General features: G+C 42.4%; 2 protein-coding genes across 16 annotated transcripts in view; both read left to right on the top strand.

Annotated features, from left to right (window-relative positions):
- Nucleotides 1–23,501, top strand: part of SNCAIP (synuclein alpha interacting protein) — a 165,361-nt gene that overhangs the window by 59,990 nt on the left and 81,870 nt on the right. For 13 of the 15 annotated variants that reach the window (XM_060415683.1, XM_042250308.2, XM_060415688.1 and 10 more), the window contains exon 2: nucleotides 23,226–23,328. In XM_060415683.1, coding sequence (XP_060271666.1) covers nucleotides 23,272–23,328 — 57 coding nt within the window. In that variant the 5' untranslated portion in view covers nucleotides 23,226–23,271. Of the gene's footprint in view, nucleotides 1–2,598; nucleotides 2,670–23,225; nucleotides 23,329–23,501 lie in introns of those variants that run through there. The other 2 variants (XM_060415686.1, XM_060415680.1) reach the window with 2 other exon arrangements.
- On the top strand, nucleotides 7,682–16,383 carry LOC114114858 (uncharacterized). The gene has a single exon (XM_060415690.1). It carries the CDS (start codon nucleotides 11,084–11,086, stop codon nucleotides 12,053–12,055), a length of 972 nt encoding a protein of 323 aa, XP_060271673.1. The 5' UTR covers nucleotides 7,682–11,083; the 3' UTR covers nucleotides 12,056–16,383.

Below are 23,501 nucleotides of genomic sequence, written 5' to 3'. Positions count from 1 at the left end.
TTTTGAAAGGATGACCCTTGTAATTTTTTAGCACTGGAGAATGGATACAGTTTGGAAACAATGGAAAATGGAGGGTAACATATGAATGTTTTCAATTCCAGCTGCAGAATCTTGATTTTTTAATCATCACTGACCTTGATACATTGAGTGGTTTTTTTTGTTATCACTGGGGATATTGTAGTAGATCTGTAGTGAAAATAATAATAAAAGCAATAACAACTAATATCTGTCGAGCACTGTTCGGAGGACTTTGCCTCTATGATCTTATTAACTCTTTACAAAACCCTCAGAGTAACCATATGATCCAGCAATCTCACTTCTGGGAATATATCTGGATAAAACTCTAATGTGAAAGATAAATGCACCCCAGTGTTCAGAGAAGCATTGTTTACAATAGCCAAGACATGTAAGTAACCTAAATATCCATGAATAGATCAGTGGATAAAGAAGATGTGGTGTATATATATATGTATATATATATATATATATATATATACACATATATATATGACTATTACTCAGCCACAAAAAGAATGAAATAATGCCATTTGCAGCAACATGGATAGACCTAGAGATTGTCATACTAAGATAAGTAAGTCAGGCAGACTTTAAATGATACAAATGAACTCATTTATAAACCAGAAGTAGACTCACAGATTTCAAAAACAAACTTACAGATACCAAAGGGAAAAGGGGAAAGGATAAATGAGGAATTTAGGATTAACATATACACACTACTATATACAGGTTCCCTGGTGGCTCAGATGGTAAAGCATCTGCCTACACTGCGGGAGACCCAGATTTGATCCCTGGGTCGGGAAGATCCTTTGAAGAAGGAAACAGCAACCCACTCCAGTACTCTCGCCTGGAAAATCCCATGGACAGAGGAGCATGGTAGGCTACCATCCATGGGGTTACAAAGAGTTGGACTACTATATACAAAACAGATAAACAACAAGGACTTACTGTATAGCATTCAGTTCAGTTCAGTCGATCAGTCGTGTCCGACTCTCTGCGACACCATGAATCGCAGCACGCCAGGACTCCCTGTCCATCACCAACTCCCGGAGTTCACTCAAACTCACATCCACTGAGTCTGTGATGCCATCCAGCCATCTCATCCTTGGCCGTCCCCTTCTCCTCCTGCCCCCAATCCCTCCCAGCATCAGAGTCTTTTCCAATGAGTCAACTCTTTGCATGAGGTGGCCAAAGTACTGGAGTTTCAGCTTTAGCATCAGTCCTTCCAAACAAATCCCAGGGCTGATCTCTTTCAGAATGGACTGGTTGGATCTCCTTGCAGTCCAAGGGACTCTCAAGAGTCTTCTCCAACACCACAGTTCAAAAGCATCAATTCTTCGGTGCTCAGCTTTCTTCACAGTCCAACTCTCACATCCATACATGACCACTGGAAAACCATAGCCTTGACTAGACGGACCTTAGTCGGCAAAGTAATGTCTCTGCTTTTCAATATGCTATCTAGGTTGGTCATAACTTTTCTTCCAAGGAATAAGCGTCTTTTAATTTCATGGCTGCAATCACCATCTGCAGTGATTTGGGAGCCCAAAAAATCAAAGTGTGACACTGTTTCCACTGTTTCCCAATCTATTTCCCATGAAGTGATGGGACCAGATACCATGATCTTCGTTTTCTGAATGTTGAGCTTTAAGCCAACTTTTTCACTCTCCTCTTTCACTTTCATCAAGAGGCTTTTTAGCTCCTCTTCACTTTCTGCCATAAGGGTGGTGTCATGTGCATATCTGAGGTTATTGATATTTCTCCTGGAAATCTTGATTCCAACTTGTGTTTCTTCCAGTCCAGCGTTTCTCATGATGTACTCTGCATAGAAGTTAAATAAGCAGGGTGACACTATATAGCCTTGACGTACTCCTTTTCCTATTTGGAACCAGTCTGTTGTTCCATGTCCAGTTCTAACTGTTGCTTCCTGACCTGCATACAGATTTCTCAAGAGGCAGGTTAGGTGGTCTGGTATTCCCATCTCTTTCAGAATTTTCCACAGTTTCCTGTGATCCACACAGTCAAAGGCTTTGGCATAGTCAATAAAGCAGAAATAGATGTTTTTCTGGAACTCTCTTGCTTTTTCCATGATCCAGCGGATGTTGGCAATTTGATCTCTGATTTTCAAGCTGGTTTTAGAAAAGGCAGAGGAACTGTATAGCATAGGGAACTATATTCAATATCTTGTAATGACCTATAATGGAAAAGAATCTGAAAAAAATGTATATATTCAGATACTTATATATGTATATATAACTGAATCACTTTGCTATATGTGGGCTAGGTGTCTGTTAGTCACTCAGTCATGTCTGATTCTTTGCAACCCTATGGACTAGGCCCCTCTGTCCATGGGATTCTCAAGGCCAGAATACTGGAGTGGGTTGCTATTTCCTTCTCCAGGGGATCTTCCTGACCCAGGGATCAAACCTGGGTGTCCTGCATTGCAGGCAGATTCTTTACCATCTGAGCCACCAGGGAGGCCCTGTATGCCTGAAACTAACACAACATTGTAAGTCAACAATGCCTCAATTAAAAAAAATTTTTTTAAACCCTCAGAGGTCAAATTCCTGTTTTACAGATGAAGATTCAAGTCTCTATCACTTACATGCCTGTGATCGTTGGATGATGGAGAAGAGATCTGTCAAGAGTGTGAGGTGAATATAAATGTCATTGCCCTCTGAGGTACAAGGACTACCACTATAAATCACCACAGGGGATGTGTTGGAAATTCAGAAATCGGGGTATATTTTGACCCCAGGAATGGAGCAAATGGTGGAGAGCCAGGTTTGTCCTCTGTGAAGCTCAAAGATGTGCAGGGAACTGCAGTGTTGACTGACGAGAACTGAAGTGCGTTAGAGCAGGGAACTTTTAAGGCTTATCAGTAGAAATGGAATGTGTGAAGTCAGAGAACTCGTAGGAACATGTACTGGCTACCAAGTGCAGAATCAGCTTAAATGGGAGAGGAGGAAACTGGAGAATGTCGACATATGACTAGGTAATGAGGGAGCAAGCCAGGGACTCAGCTGGAGCTTGACGACTGAAGCAGCAGCCTAGCTGAGGCTGAACTGGGCGAGAACCACCCTCAGAAGCCTTGGGAGTGCTCCACCCCACCCCGCTTCCGCCACAATGATATAATGATAACAAACGCAGGCACATGAGTTGAATAATGTAGCAACTTGTGCTCCAACGATCTTCACCTTGGAGGATGGAGTTTGGAAAGTCTGATAAGGGTTTGAGTCACAGATGAACTATATGGTTGAAAGGAAAAGAAGCTATGTGTGAAACATTGCATTTCTAGGTACCATGACTTCTCTTGTTTGTCTCCCTAACTTTGTTGCACTTCCTGCCATCAGTTCAAGAAGTCACATATCCATGCTGTGTAGCCTGTTCTACCAGTTGTCATTGCTTCCCAGAAAGGACTTGGTGTGCAAGTGACGGAGTTCCTTCCCTGGGAGACTCTGTGGAAGGAGGCTGAGACTGACCAGGGCCCCGATGGCTGAAATTTGCTCCCTTTACCTCACCTGGAAGAGTCAGGCCCAGGAAAAGGGGAAATGAATGTGGAACTAGAAGTAAGCCTGCGTGTTTAAACTGAGGATCCAACATGACTTAAGTACAAAGGGGAAAAGGAAGAAAGAAAACATAATCCCTATTTGCTATAGCGCCTAGGATGGTGCAAGAAACTGCTGACGACATGTAGTGCGTCTCTTAATTGATTTTAAATGATTTGAAGCTGAAAAATGTCCTAAAGCAACCCACCACATTTAATTCATCTAAAAAAATAAGCATCTGTGTTCAACTTCTTCTTGTTCAGATATTTGACATAGTTGTGAGACTTTTTTTTTAATTGAAGTATACTTGATTCACAATGTTGTGTTAGTTTTTGGTATATAGCAACAGTGGACCAAGACCTTTGACCTAATTTTTTATCAGACCCTTAAAGGAAAAGGAGGAAGAATATCAGACAAGTCCAGGTATTACTGGATTTAGTGTAGAAGCTGACCTTAGAAGAAGTAGAAAGTTGTGGTGGGTTAAGAAGTAAAAAGACACATGAATGCAGATGCCCCTCTTGAGATGTTCCGATGAAAGGAGAGAAGAGGTGGGATGGAATCCAAAGCTGGGATGGGGTTTTTTATTATTACTTGTTTGGCTGCACTGGGTCTTAGTTGCAACACAGGAGATCTTCCATCTTAGCTGCAGTTGTGAACTCTTAATTGTAATTGTGAACTCTTAACTGTAGTTGTGAACTCTGAGTTGCAGTATGCAGGATCTAGTTCCCTGACCAGGGATTGAACCTGGGTCCCTTGCATCGGGACCACAGCGTCTTAGCCACTGGACCACCAGGAAAGTCCCTGGGATGGGTTATATTTGTTGGGTTGGTGAGACTTGAGGATGTGTGTAGTCAGGTGCAAGAAGACAAGAGTGATGGGTTTAACCCTTAAACAGTAGAGTAGAGATGTAGACCAAGGGACTTAGGGCTGGAGTCAAGCCAGGAGGAGGTGGGGGTAGTTTTCCACAACTGCCTGCCAAGGAACTGAGCTTAGGCTGCAGAGACAGTGCATTTGGAATTCCAGCTTTTGCCAAAGAGCCATGTAGCACCTTCCACTTACAAGTTGAAAGCACCTCTATGACTGTCTTATGATTTTAGGAAATAAGCACTCGCAAAAACTGGCAGTTATACAAGACTTTGTAGCCTTCAGACTGGGTTCATGATTTCATTTGACCTATGCTAACCTTATTACACACACCATACCCACACCTCATATGCATACAAACATATGGGTATGCTTGTTTATACACACACTTATATATATACACATAGAACTATATATATTTCATTGTCTCTAGAAGAAAGTGAAAATTGCTCAGTCATGTCCAACTCTTTGCAACCCATGGACTGTATAGTCCATGGAATTCTCCAGGGAAGAATACTGGAGTGGGTAGCCATTCCCTTCTCCAGGGGATCTTCCCAACCCAGGGATTGAACCCAAGTCTCCTGCATTGCAGACAAATTCTTTGCCAGCTGAGCCACCAGGGAAGCCCAATATATAAGTGTTAATGAAAGTCATTCACTTGTGTCCAGCTCTTTGTGACCCCATGGACTGTAGCCTGCCAGGCTCCTCTATCCATGGGATTCTCTGGGCTACCCACCCCAGTATTCTGGCCTGGAGAACTCCATGGACTATATAGTCCATGGGGTCACAGAGTCGGACACAACTGAGCGACTTTCATTGTCTCTGGGAAACCTTTATTAGGAATCTGAGGCTAAGAACAGATGTGACCTGACAAACCTTTCACAATCTGTTCATGATTTAACCCAGGTCTTATAGCTTCGGATTCCTAGAGACAGACTGCCATTCTCACAGGCTGGCCTAGAGAGTGTCATGTGTAGGTCCCTAGGGACATGTTCGGATTCCCGCAGACAAACTTGGCCATTCTCACAGGCTGCCCTAGAGAGAGAGGTCCTGTGTAGGCACTGCCTGCTCCACTTTACTTCCTGCTCCTGCAAGCCTTTCAGCCTCAGACATGGGGGCCGCTCTTCTCGGCAATGGCAGCTCCTAGCCTCCTATGTTCTGATAGAGAGGCTCCCCCAGCTTCTGCCCACAAAGTTTCCCCATCCTGGGCCCTTTCTTTCCACATGCAGCAAGGAAAGACCCTCACCATGGTCCTCATTCCAGCAGACTGTTTCTTCACGGCCTGGTTCTCCAATTCTCTCAGCTTTCTCTGCTACCACTTTTCTTTCAGCTTTGAATCCAGTATTTGTCCCCCTTCCCACTCAAGGCCCTGCCCACCCCTGTTCTGTGGGGCCCCGTAACCCTGGTGGGACTCATGATTCAGTCAGGGATGACTGAAACCAAGCAGGCAAGTTCCTCAGCTCTATTGAAGCTAGCAATTCCTTTTCAGTTACTGAGAGGATTTGAGGAGGGAACATATGCAGAGGGTCCAGCTCAGTGCCAGGCTTAATCAATCTGAGCTCCCTTTCCCCACCAGAGTGGCCTGGAGCTCTTACCCGCATTTCCCAGCACTTAGCACACTAATATAATTAGCAACATTAGTATATCTAAAAGGCAATTACCATTTAATTGCTCTGGTCCCAGCCAGCCTGAAGTTGCTCTCCAGTCACTTCCAATTTGGAGCTAGGGTGTTTTCAGTCTTACCCAGGCCAATCACAAAATCACTGCCTTGGAGAGAATTGAAACAACCTACAGGCAGCCATTGATTACTAGATAAAGGATTTGGTAATTTCCTCCATTTTGTTCTATATAAAAATGCAAATATCAATTTGTTCCTGGCCACAGACACCTTCAAGCAGCATCTTTCTGTGACTTAGTGAATTATCCTGCTTGGCAAGAGCAGCGCCACCCTCCAGAAGGTTCTGTGTGCCCTTCCCCCATACATGCTATACTGATCATCACAAGAAATCAGTGCCCTCCTGTAGATCCAGACTTAGAATCAAGTTTCAGGCATCTCTTCTTAAAAGACATTGATTTGTATTACATACTCAATTTAAAGGAGTAAATGCCCTTCCCTCAGCCTGCAAGATTTGTTTATCTTAGCGCTACTGTGAGAACTTAATGCCCAAATGAAGGCAGCGTGTTTTATTTCTTCTACTCCCACCCTACACTGCATAAAGTTAACAGCAGCCTCTAATCATGAGGAACCCAAAGTAAATACTCTGAGATTTCGAATCCAGATCTTTGCTATTAGAATCACACATGTGCGTTTGAGGAAACCTAGATTGCCTTAAGCCACACGGAAAGCATTTACATCTGAGCCACTTTACATGTGATTGCAAGTTAAAGTAAATTCTAAATAACTTTAGCAGTTTGCGATTTGGAAAACAGCCTGGGCCATATAAATTCTCCTTTAGTTCTTTTTCTGTTAAATCTTATGCCAAAGTAAATCGAAGCTGTAGAGAACCTTTGAACTCCTCAGTTCTCAAATGACCTCAGTGAAGTTGGATTGGCAGAGCCAGTGTTTAGTTTCCAAAGGAAACCGTTTTTTGTGTTTTTTTTTTTTTTTTCCTTTCCTCCTTGAAATGTACACAGGACAGTTACCTTCCTTAAGGGAGGATGCAGTCCTTGGAGGAAGAGGATAATAGGTGGGCCTCCTGGGCCCCCCTGCTCTGGGCCCTATTCCTGCCTCTCAGAAAGGGGCTTTCTGCCGTCAGCGGCCCATCACTGCAGTTCTGGAGGAGCCTTGGGGTTGGTACCCAGGTTTCTTAACACCTCTGCTTCACAAGTCAGTCAGCTTTGCTTTCCCCCTTCCCTTTCTCTTTCAAAAAGATCTGTTGAAAGCAAAAGGTCTGAGGTTCTGTGCCACCTCTTCCTGCTGGGTCTCCACGCTTCAGTTTCCTTTCCTATGAACTGGAGATTAAAAATGGATCTGGCCACAGGGAGTCTTCTGTTCTCTCGAGTGTTTTATTCTTGTGCTCATGACCACACAGTTCATCACATTGTATTATTCATGATTTATTCGTTATTAGTAAATAATTTATTTAAATTTATCTTGAATGGTATATACGTGTGTATGTATATATATAATAGGTTTGAGTGTGTGTGTGCTGATTCGCTTCGGTTGTATCCAGTTCTTTGCAACCCCACGGGCTGTCGCCCACCAGGCTCCTCTGTCCACGGGGTTCTCCAGGCAACAATACTGGAGTGGGTTGCCATGCCTTCTTCCAGGAAATCTTCCCGACTGCGGGATCGAACCCACATCTCTAATGTCTTCTGCTCTGGCAGGCAGGTGGGTTCTTTATCACTAGCACCACCTGGGAAGCCCCATACATGTAATATAAATAATATATATTAACATAGCCTTAAACTTCAGTGTGTTCTTACGACTAGACCGCACACTTCTTGAAGGCAGGGACAGGGGCCTCCATTTCTGTGCATCACCATTGGAGTCCATTGCTGACCTGGACACACAGTAGTTCTCGGTAGACAAGTGAGGCAGCCTTAACAGAGGTGCCTCCTTAGCCATATTGTGCCATGGTTACCAAAAGCGTTATCCATCAGTCAAGACAACATTTACAAAAATCAGTTTTACTCCTCTTATATTTTAATGTGTGCTATTTTTAATAGACACCCATCAAGATATATAAATAACCTTGAAGGGAAAAAATGACATTTATATTTTACACTTTTGCTGTGCTGCCAAGGAACATATTACATGTTTGCTAATCCTTTGAAAAACAAATGTTTATGTAAGCCTTTAGAGAAGGGGGTTTAAAAAACATTTTTACCCTTAGCCCTCGGCTCTAAGAGTATTTGCCATAAATTGTTACTATGTCAGCATATTTGAAAAATAGCATCACATAGACAATTTCTTAATTCCCTACCACAAAATTAAATCTTAAGGTGGCTGTATGTTGTCTGCTATTTAGGGTTGTTTTTCAAGAATCTACAGACTCACTCCAGGTGGTCATTGTGTCTCTGCTTAAATATGGTCAGGAATGGGGGCCTCACTTCTGCTGGTATCAACCCTTTTCTCTTTCATGTAAGGCATCTTAAACTGGTGTACAGAATGTTTAAAGATCTTTATGATATTCAAAAGTGTAAATGCCCTTAAGGTATGTTATTATTATTGAAGGAGAAGGGAGAAGACTGCTATCCAAAAAATCTACATGACTTGTGTATTATAAACCCAAGAAAACTCTTACCAAGAGGTGCATATTATGGGCTCTATAGGTTGGGTGTACCAATTATAAATGATTAGGAAACTATCAAGGACTGTCAACAGGAAACCCGCATTCTGACAGCACTGTGGAGAGGTGGTGGTGAAGAACCAGTGGTTTCAGAATCAGTCATACCTGACTTTGATTTCTGTATCTATTCCTTAGCAGCTTTGAGCAATTTGCTTTCCTCTCTGGTCTTTTACTTTCTCATTAGTGAAATAAGAATGATATTAAGGATTAAATGAGATCACATTTATAAAGCAGAACACCAAAACAGGGTTTGGCCCAAATTTATGGTAAATAAATGGTAACCAATATGAGCAATATTATTGTGCTATTACTGTATTATTGTTTTTATAAATTCAGAGGTGCCTGTTTGATTGCAGTTGACACTGAGGTAATGGGTGTTTCTTAAGGAAGAAAAATGTCGTGTGGGGACTCTGAGTTGGCTACCTGTCTTAACAGCCAACTGGGGATAAGGAGTTTAATAGGAAGTGTCAGCCCCCAAGCTTACCTCCCTTGGGTGGAATTGTAAGGTCCAACTTTCCTACTTGTTAACACTGCTATAAACCACTTACACATACCCTTATTGAAAGGGTTCAGTTCAGTTCAGTTGCTCAGTCGTGTTTGACTCTTTGCAACCCCATGGACTGCAGCACGCCAGGCTTCCCTGTCCCTCACCAACTCCCGGAGCTTGCTCAAACTCAGGTCCATTGAATCAGTGATGCCATCCAACCATCTCATCCTCTGTCAACCCATTCTCCTCCTGCCTTCAATCTTTCCCAGCATCAAGGTCTTTTCTAATAAGTCAGTTCTTCGCATCAGGTAGCCAAAGTATTAAGAGTTTCAGCTTCAGCATCAGTCCTTCCAATGAACACCCAGGACTGATCTCCTTTAGGATGGACTGGTTGGATCTCCTTGCAGTCCAAGGGACTGTCAAGGATCTTCTCCAATACCACATTTCAAAAGCATCTGTTTTTCAGTGCTCAGCTTTCTTTACGGTCCAACTCTCACATCCATACGTGACTACTGGAAAAAACATAGCTAATACTGATCTTATCATTCTGTAGGTATAATACCAGCTCACATCTTATCACTCTATTCTGTATTTTTTGGTCAGGCCAGTATTGTCCTAGTAAAACAATTCCTCCCCCACCAAAAGCCCTGAGTTGCAGGATTTGCTGATTTCCATGGTGTAAATACTTTCGCGATACCCAGTTTCAAGCTTCCAAGTGACTGCTCCATAGTCTCTGAGCAGAGTTGGGAAGAGATTCGCATGGTTGCTCAAGTCCGTGCAAGCTGGCTTCAGAGCACCGCCGGGCCAGAGGGAAGCGTGTGTTGCGACAGTACAAGATAGGATGATTGAAACTGAAATTTACAAGCATATAGAATAGAGGGAAAATAGTTTGTCCTGGGAATGACCAACAGAATTCATCCAGAAAGTGATTATTTGAGCAGCATGTTTCAGTGCCGTTTTTCTGTCCTTGCTCTGTACTCTGTAGTCATGCTGAGGGCAGAGATCTTTTCCTAGCTGCTTGTGCTCAATTGGGGTACAGAGGTGGAGGGTTGAGTGGTGGGTCTCCCTAATGACTTCTGACTATCAGATTGTTTAACCAGTAGTTTAAAGATTTGGTCTTGGACGTAGTGCCCATGTTTGTAAAGATGTCTCTCTTCCTCCCTTCCCTTCCCTTCTCCCCCTCTCCCTGTCTTCTTTATTCCCTTCCCTATGACCTCACAAGTGTTTTCTATCATCTCTTTTGTAATCCTAACAACCCCCAAGAGATCATCAGAACAGGTAATAGTATTCCTGTTCTGCAAAAATGGTAGAGACATTAGAAAACTGCTATACTTCATAAATTTCTATCATGTTATTAATGTCATCAGTAATACATAATTTTGTTATTTGGAAACCTTCATTGTTACTCAAACACCCCCACTTCTTTAATATTTTTTGAGTGGAGAGGGTCATTTCAACCTCTGGCCACCTTTCCTTTGTTGTCACACAGTTCATTTTCTTCTCTCCCTCAAGGTTGTTGAAAATTGTATTACACTGTGTCTAGGAAATTGCATTACAGTGCTATAAATACATTTCTGAGAACTTTTAATTAAGTGATGGTACCTAGAACTTTCTCATTATAGTTAAATCCCTAGAGATGAGAAAACAGAATCCTCTTGAGAAGCTGTTTTGTTTCCAGTGGCCCAGCACTGGAACAAACATAATTCTGTTACAAACCACCTCTGAACTATTAGAGTGACACCAGTTGAGGAGTGTGTCAATGTAGTGGCTTAGAAAAACCCAGGTCTTCTTACTAAAGACTTCTTAAAAGTTTTCCAAGTGCCTTATGACTCAAACTGAAGAAGAAGCCATCTGAGCTCACTGACTCGCCATTTACCATGAAGTCCTCTGTGGATGTGCTTGAAATCATCACTTGCATCCTTCTAATCCTTGTAAGCTTTGTTGGAAACCTGTGTTTATTTTATTCTACAAGGAAGTGTATGACTGGGCGTCTAGAGACATCCTTTCTTCTGATTTTCAGTCTTATATTTGTTCACCTCATTAAGAACCTGGTGGTGAATGTCATGAAAATTGTTTATTCTTCTGGTTGCATGTTGGATTCAGCTGGCTGCAAAGTTCTGCGCTTCACGGGAGCCCTGACGACATCCCTGGCCATCTGGTTCATGTTACACTTTGCATTGCTCTACCACCAGAAGCTGTACCAGACTGTCCACCCCTTGAGTGAGCCTCCAAACCCGGACCATCAGAAGCATTCCTTAAAGGTGGTTTCTGCACTTTGGGTGACAGGCATGGCAGTATACCTCCCAGTTTTACTCTATACTAGAAAATCAGAATACCTGAATGCAGAAAATGATACAGACCCTTTGTCAACAAACAGGATTCACATGGATTGCCTAACTGACTTTGGGAACAAGCAAGTAGAGTTTTTCTATGGGGAAGTGTTTTTGGTTCTGATTGATGTTCTTCCTTTAGCCACCTTAGTCTTTGTCTGTTTCTGGATGTCTTTTCTGCTTTCAGAGAGAAAGAAGATGGCATATGGTGACATCTGGATTGGAGATGATGATTCAGAAATTGAAATTCTTAGAGGGGCCAAGTTTAGTATTTTATTAATGTGGCTGATCACTCCACTTTGGATTTCTCATTTTATCTTAGTCTATTTCTTGAAAGGCTTGGCAGCCTGTGTCTTTTTTCCAGCTGTTCTCACAGCCCTCTCTTCAGGCTTCTCTGCGCTCAGTCCTTTCCTGCTTATGCTGGTGAACTACAGAATGAAGTTGGTGTCCTTCTGTGATGCCAAAGAGAAAAAACCCACACCACAGCCTGCAGATGTTATTCTCTCTCCATATGCTTAATGGCAAAAAACCCCTCTGTTTTAACTTTGGGGAGTCAGGCCAAACTTCCACAACACTCATCAACAGATAATTTCTGAAAGAAGGACTTCTCCTTAAAAAAAGACTTCTGAGGGAAACAGTGCAAGAAGAAGATATTTGAACCTGGAGTTATTATAAGTTGAAGAAAAATAGTCATCTCAACATTTGTGATTTCAGACAATACCACAGTTTTTAGTGTAGGACCCAACAATGATCATAGTCTGGAAGTGAACTCAACAAACAATGTGTTAAGTATTTACTCTGTTTAAGATACTATGTTAAAAAGCAGCATATTGTAGAAACTGAGGATTACACTGCCTAGCTGAATTCCTTTAAAGGTACTTAACAGTAATCTGTTTTCATCTTGTGTTTTTTCTTGACATGCTATGACATATCTAGAAGCAGATTCTGTTCATTTGCCGTCCCCTAGTTATCTTTAGCAAATTTGGCTAGAGAAAACCATTGGATGAAACAATCAGTGCTTGCTAAATCATATTCTTTCTATATGTACAGATGTGCAAATATTTGGTTACTGCAGACATTTAACCCACTCTTCTTTCTTAATCACCTTAACATGCAGCTTTACTCCTCTTCAGAAAAAAAGAGATATTTATTTTAAGAGACTTTATTTCCTCATTTGGGTATTAAGTTGGTACATTTTGATTGGAAGAATCGACAAGTCTCCATAATAACCTATTTTTCTGAACTTGGATTTAATAAAAATAAGCACATTATAATTTAAAATACATGACCAAGATTTTATTTTTTACATTTATCCAGTGGCCATTTGGACTGCTTCAGATTCAATAAATAATAATTTTATATATATTTATGATGCATATATGTTGTATGAACATTGAATTTTAAGTTATTTTTTACTTGATTCTTGCATTTAATTTTCCTTCTTTATGAGTAGACTTAGGATTAATCGCATTATGGTTCTAGTGACTGGATGCCCCTAAGTGGGAGTTCTTGCTCTGAAAAGTCTCCTTCTGAAATTTTAAATCTGGATCTCATTAACAGGAGAAACGTAGAACATCTTTGTTGCCGTGAAGTGCTATGGAGAAAGGAATTTTTAAAGTAACCAAGGCCCAAATTTTGTAGGGTTTGGTAGGCCGATGTCTTGTCCCTTGTATAGGACTGAGAATTAAAATACACACACAGAGAGACTTAAGACCTTCTGAGGTTTCTGGGTGGTCTTCATGGGAAATGCTTAGTTGAGTCCACTGAGGAAGTTTAATCAGAAGGGCACTATGCATGGATCCTATATAATGAAGTTAACATCTGTGGAGATGGGGGATGTAGGGAAGAGGTCACCATCTTTTAATTAAGTGCAGATGTAGCCAGGGCTGGGACCAGCCATTGATCTTAGGTAGTAGCTCTCAAATGTGGTTCTGGGACCAACAGAATCGGTATCATCTGGGAACTTGTTAGACATGTAAATTCTCAGGTCCCAGTCCAGAGCTACAATTTGGGTAATTGGACCCAGCAACTTGTTTTTAATAAGCCTTCTGGTTGATTCTCATGCAGGCTGAACTTTGAGAACCACTGGCCTAGAGTTACTCAGAAGTTTAATCCTCACAAGCAATTAGAAGTATGAGAATGAAGCCAAGATGATGGACACTTGATGCAGTCTTTAGTGCTCCTATACACATTGCTGTTATGTCTATGGCTTTCTAAAACGGGAATCAGGATTGTCATCCATGTTGCGTACATTGTCAATAATAATTGCCAAACAAATCCACTGTAAAAATCAAGCAATCTTTGCAGAATCAAGAGGAAAGCATGACCACTTCAGGTGTGCCAAAAATCTGGAACTTGGATTTGGAGAGTTTCTGGTACATAACTGAGTAATGGCTCTAGTTCCGTAGTTTCTTTCCAGAAGTCAGTGCAAGGCATGGCTGGCGGACACCCAGGCTGAGCTTCCCAGTGCTGGAAATGTTTCCTTTTCCTCCTCAGACATTTTCTTTTGGTTTGGGCCTCATTAGGTCATAGTTTTGTCCTTGTGGAATTGATGTTTTCATCTACAACAGAGAGTAAATCATATTCTCACTGAATGAACCACATTGCAGTTCACTTTTCAAAATTATGTTCACTTTAACTCTCTGACTCTCGCTCTCTTCTCCCTTACCCTTCACATTTCATCTACACTCCTGGTAGGATTAGGATGATAGATGAAATAGGGTAGAAAAGAAGTTAAACAAAGGTTGTCATGGTGGCACCCTGGAGAGGGCTCAGAGTTGGTCAGGACCATTCTGAAGTCTTGGTTTGGGCCTCACAGAATCTCTGACCTAGAAGGTCATCTGTCCCTTCTTTCAATGCAAGATTCTCATCTTTCTCCCTCAGAAAATCCCTCCAAACCTCTGAATAAACAGTTTCTTGCTAGGGTGGTTGTGATCTTATTAAGGAGCCCATTCCATTTATGCCCTTTCCAAACACCATTAGTAAGAAGTATTTACTGAGACTGGAATCCCTGAAACTTCCTTCAAGAAGTTCCTTACCCTTGAAGGCAAATCCTCCTCTTACCTGATGGCTTTCTGGGTTCTTAGAGAGAGAGGAGTGCTTTTGTCTTCTCCCTGTTAGACATTTCTTTAGGCATGCCATGTAAGGTAGAGCTTGCCAGCCACTGGCTGTCTTGACTTCCTCACTCTGTATATTCCAGTTTGCCTGTGGCTTCTTAAGTAGTGGCAGCCAGCATTGAACACAATATATATTCTCTTGTATTTACATATGTTTATATTTTTTCTACATTCTTTTTGTCTTCTTTTGTGTAGATACTGTGAGCATGGGTTCTTCCCTTCCTTTTCCAAAAAGAATTTTAAATATTATACTCACTTTAAATCTCTCTGCCCCCCCCACCCCCCGGCATGCACACACACACACAAATACAAATTTTAAAGTACCATTGCATTAGGGCTTAAAAATGAAGGTCCTTTCAGGCTCTAAAATTTTGCTATAAGTTAGTTCATTCTCAGCATCAGATTTTAAAAATAATGAAATACCCCAAAATCATTTGCAAGAATTTTAAACTATAGGCTAGAGCTCAAAACTACAATAAGACCATATTTTAAATCAAATATACTTCATTTTCTATTTTAAAAACTACAAAGAAACACAGCCTATACAGTGGTGATTTGCTTGTCTTTCCAATAAGACATAAGGAAAGATGGTCATAATCAAATTTTCTTTGAAGATGAGCTTGAGGTATTAAACCAGCTGGCTATGGAATATAATGCTTTATAGGCCAGTTCAGGGCCTATGGTATGTTAGGTACACAAAGGTCTATATACTTTGCTTTAAAGATGATCATGCCTACCATTCTCTTTAGACTCTACTGGAAAGAGGAAAGAGCAATTTATTTGGAGTTACAGTTCTTGCATACCCAAAGCAGTACAGCTCAGAACTGAGGATGCCTGTGGAATTCTGGCCCACATGGTTCAGAGACACAGTCATGTTTTAGGACAGTCTAAGATGCAAATCACTGCAGATGGTGACTGCAGCCATGAAACTAAAAGATGCTTACTACTTGGAAGGAAAGTTATGACCAACCTAGAGAGCATATTAAAAAGCAGAGACATTAATTGCCAACAAAGGTCCATCTAGTCAAGGTTATGGTTTTTCCATTAGTCATGTATGGATGTGAGAGTTGGACTATAAAGAAAGCTGGGCGCTGAAGAATTGATGCTTTTGAAGTGTGGTGTTGAAGACTCTTGAGAGTCCCTTGGTTGGACTGCAAGGAGATCCAACCAGTCCATCCTAAAGGAAATCAGTCCTGAATATTCACTGGAAGGACTCATGTTGAAGCTGAAACTCCAGTACTTTGGCCTTCTGATGCAAAGAACTGACTCATTTGAAAAGACCCTGATGCTGGGAAAGACTGAAGGCTGGAGTAGAAGAGGACGACAGAGGATGAGATGGTTGGATGGCATCACCAACTCAATGGACATGAGTTTGAGTAAACTCTGGCAGTTGGTGATGGACAGGGAGGCCTGGTGTGCTGCAGTCCATGGGGTCGCAAAGAGTCAGATACGACTGGGCAACTGAACTGAACTGAACTGAAGATGCAGATCAGAAGAGCTATGGGCTTGATCCCGGGAAGTGGTTTGTCTGAGCTTTCTTGGTCCCTGTCTATGTAGGAGTACATCACCTTGGCCAAAACATTCCTGAGCTTTACCATCTTTAAAATTGGAAGGATGTGATTGCAAATTGTGATACACACCCTCTCCATCCCTCATGGACTTGTAATAAAGTCAGATAAAATATATTGAAGATAAAAAAAAAGCTATTGAAGGTGTTTTGAAAAAGTAAAATGTCTGATATAAGTGGAGTGTTATTGGGTTGACCAAAAAGTTTGTTAGTTTTTCTGTACAGCCTTGCAGCTAACCCCATCCTTTACCCCTGCAGTTCGGGTAAGCTGAAATAAGAGAGAAAAAGCAAACTTACCACCAGAAGCCCTGGCTGCGTGTGAGGCAGCCACAGCACCTCTCTGAGCCTTGGTTTCCTTTGTTGCATGAAGGAGATTGTAAGATATTTGTCTCCTATGACTTTGGTGAACTGTGAGTGAGAGTGTATTTGTAAGAGCACCCAGACCTACCACTGGTATAAAGTTTGGCTTCATAAATCCTTGTGGTTGTTCAAACTGGAACTGCAGCTCCCTTTCCCTGGAGCTGGAGCGGGCTCAATACATTACATTAAAGCCTCCTGTTTGATAGCAAATACTCGCTTGTACTTTCTCCAGACATACCAGAGAATCTGTTACTCCAGCACGCGCTCTGTTTTTACTCTGACTTTGGAAATAGTCTCCTGCCGACTGTGCTTATCAACCCACCCCAGCTATCACCCTTCAAGACCCATTTTTTGAAGCAAAAACAGCAGCAGGTGTTAAATCTGTGTTAGCCATCTTTCTGGAAATCCTGCTTCAGGATTCTTCTCACCCCCAGGCCTCCCCCCTGTACAGCAGCTCTACCCAGAATGTTTCCTCCTGCCCCATATCGACTCACTCACCATTTGTGCCCTTACATTCTTCAGCTGTCAGCTTAGACCTCACCTCTACCGCACACACTTCCCTCATCTACAAGGTCTCAGGTGACTCAGGCTCCTGTGTACTTTTTTTTTTTTTTAAACACCAAAAACATTTTGTATTGGGGTTTAGCCAATTAACAATATTATGGTAGTTTCAGGTGAACAGTGAAGGGACTCAGCCGTACGTATACATGTGTCCATTCTCCCCCAAATCCCCCTTCCCATCCAGGCTGGCACATAACATTGAGCAGAGTTCCCTGTGCTCTGCAGCAGGCCCTTGTTGGTTATCCATTTTAAATATAGCAGTGTGTACACGACCTTCACAAAGTCCTTATCGACCCCTTCCCCGTACCGTCCCGGTAACCATGAGTTTGCTTTCTAAGTCTGTGAGTCTCTTTCTGTTTCGTTTCAGTCTGTTCATTTGTATCATTTCTATTTAGACTCCAGATATAAGGGGTGTCATGTGATATTTCTCCTTCTCTGTCTGACTTACTTCACTCAGTAGGACACTCTCTAGTTCTGTGTTGCTGCAAATGTCCAGTGCTGTGTATTTATGTGTCCCAGCAAGGACCACAGTGTATGGTAATTGCCTTTTTTTCCCACTGTCTCCCCCCATACTGGCCCGGAGAGTAGTGTTGGTCTAACCTAACGTGTGCTCTCAGGAACATGCCGAAAATGAAGACAAGGATGAGATCTACACAGCTTGTGCTTCCCTCCCCTTTCTCCTGATGTGTACTTCTTGGCTCTCCTTCAGTTACCTCTTTCCAGTAGAAATCTCTTGCCTCTATCATCTTTCTGCTTCAATACTAGGCATTCAGTGACTGCCATGCCTCTGGCCACTGTTGAATCAAAGAGTGAGAGAAACTGAATCCAACATTTGGAATGAGTTGCCTCCCTGCCAGCCAATCTACTGAGCCAACTGGGGGCGACATTTCATATACTCTGCTTTTTTCCACCCCAGCTTTCCAGTATGCAGTTTGTGATTTTTTTTTTGAACGTTTATTATATGAAGGAAAGAAAGTTCAATAACTACGCCTAGGCTTTTAAACTGAAAATGTATCCCAGTACGAATTTGGCTGTGTGCGTCAGGGTGTAGGCAAGTGCGGTGTTTTCCCAAGTTATTGGTGAATTAAAGACTAAAGAAAGAAGCTGTAATGCAAATCAACCAAGGTTACCTCATCACCAAATGTACCCTGCTCATTTATTTTGACAAGCCCAAGTTAACTTTTAATTACCAGGCCTCCTAGTACACTGGTAAAATGTAGCAATAGTGACTTTGGCAGAAGAGGAGAAATCTGTAACATGAGCCTTCAGAATGAGTCCATGCTGACTCCTTGTAAAATGGAGTGAGGCAATTCATTTTAAGAAGAATTTCAGTAGAGCAGTTTATGTGATCTGTGACTATAGTCGCAAATCAGCGAGCCTTTTATGAGCCAAGCACACCAGAATGTATACATTAAATGAGGGTAGCTCCTCAAAGAAATTTTGTCGGCCACTCTAAGCCATTCATTACCCAACACATTTTGTAAGTCTTCATTTGGAACTATTTTCAGAGTCAGTTTTCAACTAACTATTAAAAAAAATGGAAAATGTCACTCGAAAGTCCTAATACTGGAGAGGGCAGGCTATTTTTTACATTGATGCCTACTTTTTTTATTATTCAGCTGGACTCTTAGTTACTTGGAGCTCTTTCCTATATTGAATCTTCCCTTGAAGGAAGCAGTCAGGCCATCACTGGGGTCCCCCATGAGAAGGTGACATGGCGTTGATAGACCTATTAGGGCCAGAGCCCCTGCTGTACATTTTAATAGGCACTGGAGGGACTTCTGTTCTTGGCAGTTTATCAAAACTCTGTGCAAGGAGGGAAAATCCTACAGATGTGCACAGTTGATGCTCATTACTGTCCTTCTTTATTCTCCTCCCCTCTAACTGGCATCAGTTTGGAGTTTGGGTAAAGCTTCTCTGGTGCCTTGGACACATCAAGAGAAAGGGTGCACCATGTCACCAATAGCTTCTACATGGCATGTGGGTCCCAGCCACCCAGTCGTGTGTCCTACATCCTAATATTGGTTTTCCTTCCTTCGCTGTAATTTTTCCCACCCAGAGCAGTAGACTTAAGCCGTTGGAAAATGTTTCCTTTCCCTTTCTCTGCTTTCCCACTCCTGCCCACTCTCCACCTTCACTTTTCCGCCATGCCATCAAAAGAAAGCTGAAACACGCGACATGCGTGCCTCAGTGCATAACAGATTAAAACTTGCCCACGTCAGTGAAGAGAGAAGCCCAACTGACCTGGAAATGGAAGGATTTCAACCAGTCCACAGTATCTGAGGGTAGACAGGTCTTGTAAGAAGTGTGCTTGAGGGGAAGCAAGTGGGCAAAAGAGGAGAGAAGGAACCTGGGATTGCAGCTTGTAGGCTCAGGGCTGATGGGGTAAGGGTGCCGTGCAAATTTATAAATGACTGGGCTCTGAGATCCCAGAGGGGTCCAGGGCCAACTATGATGTATAGCAATAAAAATCTCATGTAAAGGCTTTTTAGCTGGACTGCCCTTTCTGGGGAGGCTGAAAAATATTTTCCACTGAGGTGTCTGTCGACCCACTCTCGTCTGCCTGGAGCCGCTTGGCCCTCTTGGGTCCAAGCTGGCAGGCTGGCCATGCAGAGGATGGTCCCGGTCTCTTTTCTGGACTTGTCCTTGGCATAACTTCTGCCCTTCCCTCCAGTCACAATAGTGAAGTGGCACCGTGTAACTGCACAATGCCAGTGGCCACAAGGCAAAGATGTCTTCTTCCTCCAGTTGTAAAATGAAAGAAATGTAATCCCCGCCTCCTAACATTTTATTGTGCTGGTGAAGCTTTCCTTTCTTTAATACTAAGAGATGACATGGAAGCTGTGGAAAAGCACATATTGTAACATGCTAGTAGTTTATTTGTGAGAAATTGTGTTTTACTGCTCTTGTGGTATGAGAATTCAAAACAATCGTAGAATACAGTTTCAACCTTAGAATACAAATGAAGGAAATATCGTTTGACGGGAGGCACCAATAAGAAAAGCAGGGAGGATGGCACTTAAGGTTTAATCCTAGAATCCTCTGAAGGATCAAAGGTTGAAATGCCCCCAAGGCCAGGCAGGATGTGTGGACGAGCAGAGCTGATGGGGGTTGAGGGGGGAGCTGAGGAGCACATGTCCCCTAGACAGGGCAGCGGCAGCTCAGCTCCAGCCGATTATTTATTGTGGGGAACACAGACCTGTGCTGCCAGAGCTTCAGATATTTTTTAAGTGAAGCCAGAAATCCAGAGTTTCATGTGAAATCACCAAAGGTCTACAAGCTGGCAACAGAGTCTATTTTTTAGAAACACTGCTGGGGCCAAACACATCACATCTGTGGGCCAGACCTGGCTCCTGGGCCTCGGGCGTGCCCTCTGTGGCTGTTCATCCCATCAGAGCCCGTGGGGCTGTCAGAAAAGGGGGGCTCGCTGGCTTCCGCTGTGGCTGGTGCGGGGGTGGGGGGGGGGGGAGGTGAGATGGTGCCCAAAGAGCACAAGAGGAAAGCACATCCCCAGCCCAGCTCAGCTTCCTTATTCTGTTGGATTAGTTGCAGCGGCTGCTCTAAACCTGACTCTGTTCCCATCACATCCCTAATTCCTCAGAAGGGAGTGCTTGAGGGTCCTGTGTGCTCCATGGAAAGGCAGATGGGGAAGGAAGAGACGATGTAATGACCACTGAGACAACTGTGGGCTCACCCTCAGCTGAAAGATGGACTTGATGCTGGGAATGTGACCTGGATTTGGTGAACCACAGGGATTTCTCTACCTTATAAATGAGGATGTAATAATTCCAGAGTGGCCCCTTGAAAGGAAGAAGCACTGACTAGACAGAAGCAATTGTGTTGTAGATGGCATTAGGTGTGTTAAAGGAGATGGCTGCATGTGCGGGTCCATTGGGAAGCAAAGAAGAATACTGTATGCCTTGGACCACTTAATCTGAGGTGGGACCATTCAACCTACTGAGATAAATATGACCTTCATGTAATGGGCTGGAACTGTTGTAACACTTATGTTCCAGTCGGTTAGAATAAACAATCTCACTGTCAACCTCCAAGACCAAATATAAAGATTTTCTCATTGTCATGATTTATTTTATCCACTAGATATGTTCCATTAGAATGTCTGTGCTCAAATGCAAATTGTTCTTCATAACGTCAATAACACCTCAAACGAAGACTCAGTGGCTGTTAACTTTAGTTAAGATGTGATCGTGTGCATTTTGTATTTAGCTTGTTAAATTCATATATTGAAAGATCCACTTGTTCCCCAGCTTTGACTCACGCTTTTCTACTTCATATCATGTTTCCATGCTTCTGGTGATCCTGTGTCTGTCTGTACCCCGTCCTAACACCCAGAATCATCTTTGTGTTCACCAAAGCCTTGGGAGTAGAGTCTATACATCAACAGTTCACTGTGGAGTACAGATTTAGTGAAAAGAAGTTGAATTGAAAGATCTGTTAGTTGACAAGCTGGAATCCCAAGTCTGGATTGTCTCAGAATCCACCAGAATGGAAGAGAAAGTTATTTTGAGTAATTTGCAAGTATGAGTGTGCATGTTTTTCTCTGAAAACCTTTTGAGGCTTAAAGGAAAAGTGATACATTTTTGTACCAAGCAATTTGCTTACAAACCAATTTTTAGATTTCTATAAATAATAAAATTGAATTTAGGCATCAAATATACATTGATTTTCTTTTTATCTTACACCTTCTGTGATTTCAGAAGAACTTTTAATATATATTCTAAATGGATAATCACATTTGTACATGGTAATGCATCCTAATCCTTTCTTAGATCAACTCTGTGTCCACTGTAAATTAAATATATATAAAAATGGTGTGTTCATGTGCAAAGGGAAGAAAAGGAAAATTGAGTCAAGTGATGGATTTGAGGTATGGAACGAAGAGTGATTTTCTCTCTTTTGCTGCAACTATGCTATTTTTGTAGATTAAAAAAAAAACTCAAAATGAGAAATCAGTGCCTTCAGAGTCAGCATTTTCCTTTAAAAACTAGGTATTTTTACAATCTTGATCTTATACTGATAAGTTCATTCTCATCAGCCTAGATTTATTTTCACTTTCCAATAATGTATTCCTTACTGTTTGGCAAGTTACCCCTTCATTAGAGATCTGAAAGAGGAGAAAATAAATTATTTAAGATTCTCAAGTCTGAGTGCATAAGACAGTGTTTGTAACAAGCAAAACAAGTTGCAGAAAATGGAATCTTTTCCAGCATCTCAGAGTTCGCTCTGCAGAAGAGAACTGCCCAGCAAGGCACCGGCAGGAGATCTTTGTTCCTATTCCTGACGTCTGCAGGTGCCACTGCCACCGCCGATGGTGGCGGTGAGAAGTGATGGGGAAGTGCACTGGGAGGTGATGTGTCTTCCTTGACAGGTCTAAAGAGCTGCTGCGGGCTGCCCAGAGGCAAGTCCTGCCCGAGGTCGCTCTGGCGTCTGTGTCAGGTCCATCTGGCTCTGGCAGGCAGAGCTGTTAGAGGCAGGGGCGATGCAGTAACTCTTTGGTTTAAATCTGTGTTTAGATCCTTTTTTTTTTGAGGGGTGAACTGGAGGTTGCCCTACAAATTCTGAAATATTCATTATTGTTGGTTAGTTAGTATCTGCCTTGTCCTTGTGTTATTACCGTGGAGAGGCTGAACTCATTACTCCAGGCCCAGGATCCGAGGATACGCCCACATAAACATTTGAATAGGGTTGTCCTCAGATTCCGAGCTTTGCTCCCCATCCTCAAAGCCCATACATTCCCCCATGGTGTAGTGTTAGATGTGGGCTGGATCCGCCTTAATCACAGGGGAAGAGTCTGACCTGAGTTACTATTCTGACAAAAGCAAACAGGCACAAATGAAATACAGTGAAGGACCCATGGCTACCCACTGGGGACCCTCCTGGGGAGCCTGGAGGAGCTGTGCTTACAGAGAGCCAGACTGGGGACATTGGAAGCCAGCGGGAAAGTGTGCTCAAAGGCAGCCCTTGTACTGGTTACCTTTCTCATTTTGTTTGTCTAAATAAAATGGTTTCTGGTTATAAAGCAGCTAACCTTTTTGTTTTTCTCTTGTGCTTCGTTCTTGTCCAGGACTTTATAAGTAGCTGACGTTACTCAAAATGTGCAAAGAAGAATAATGGAAGCCCCTGAATACCTTGATTTGGATGAAATTGACTTCAGTGATGACATCTCTGTAAGTATTGCTTCTTGCAAACAGTGCTTTCAGGAAATTCTGCCTTAACCTATATGGGCTTCTTTCTCTGTTGTAGTCTATATTCTAAGCTCTTCCTACCACATTTAGAAATTGACAACAGAAGTCCTGCTGTGGCAGACAAAGTGTGGTTTGGGGGCCTTCCTGACCAGGAA

Source organism: Ovis aries, chromosome 5 (assembly GCF_016772045.2).
Source record: "Ovis aries strain OAR_USU_Benz2616 breed Rambouillet chromosome 5, ARS-UI_Ramb_v3.0, whole genome shotgun sequence".
NCBI classification, from domain to species: Eukaryota; Metazoa; Chordata; class Mammalia; order Artiodactyla; family Bovidae; genus Ovis; species Ovis aries.
This window is presented reverse-complemented; position numbering and strand designations above follow the sequence as displayed.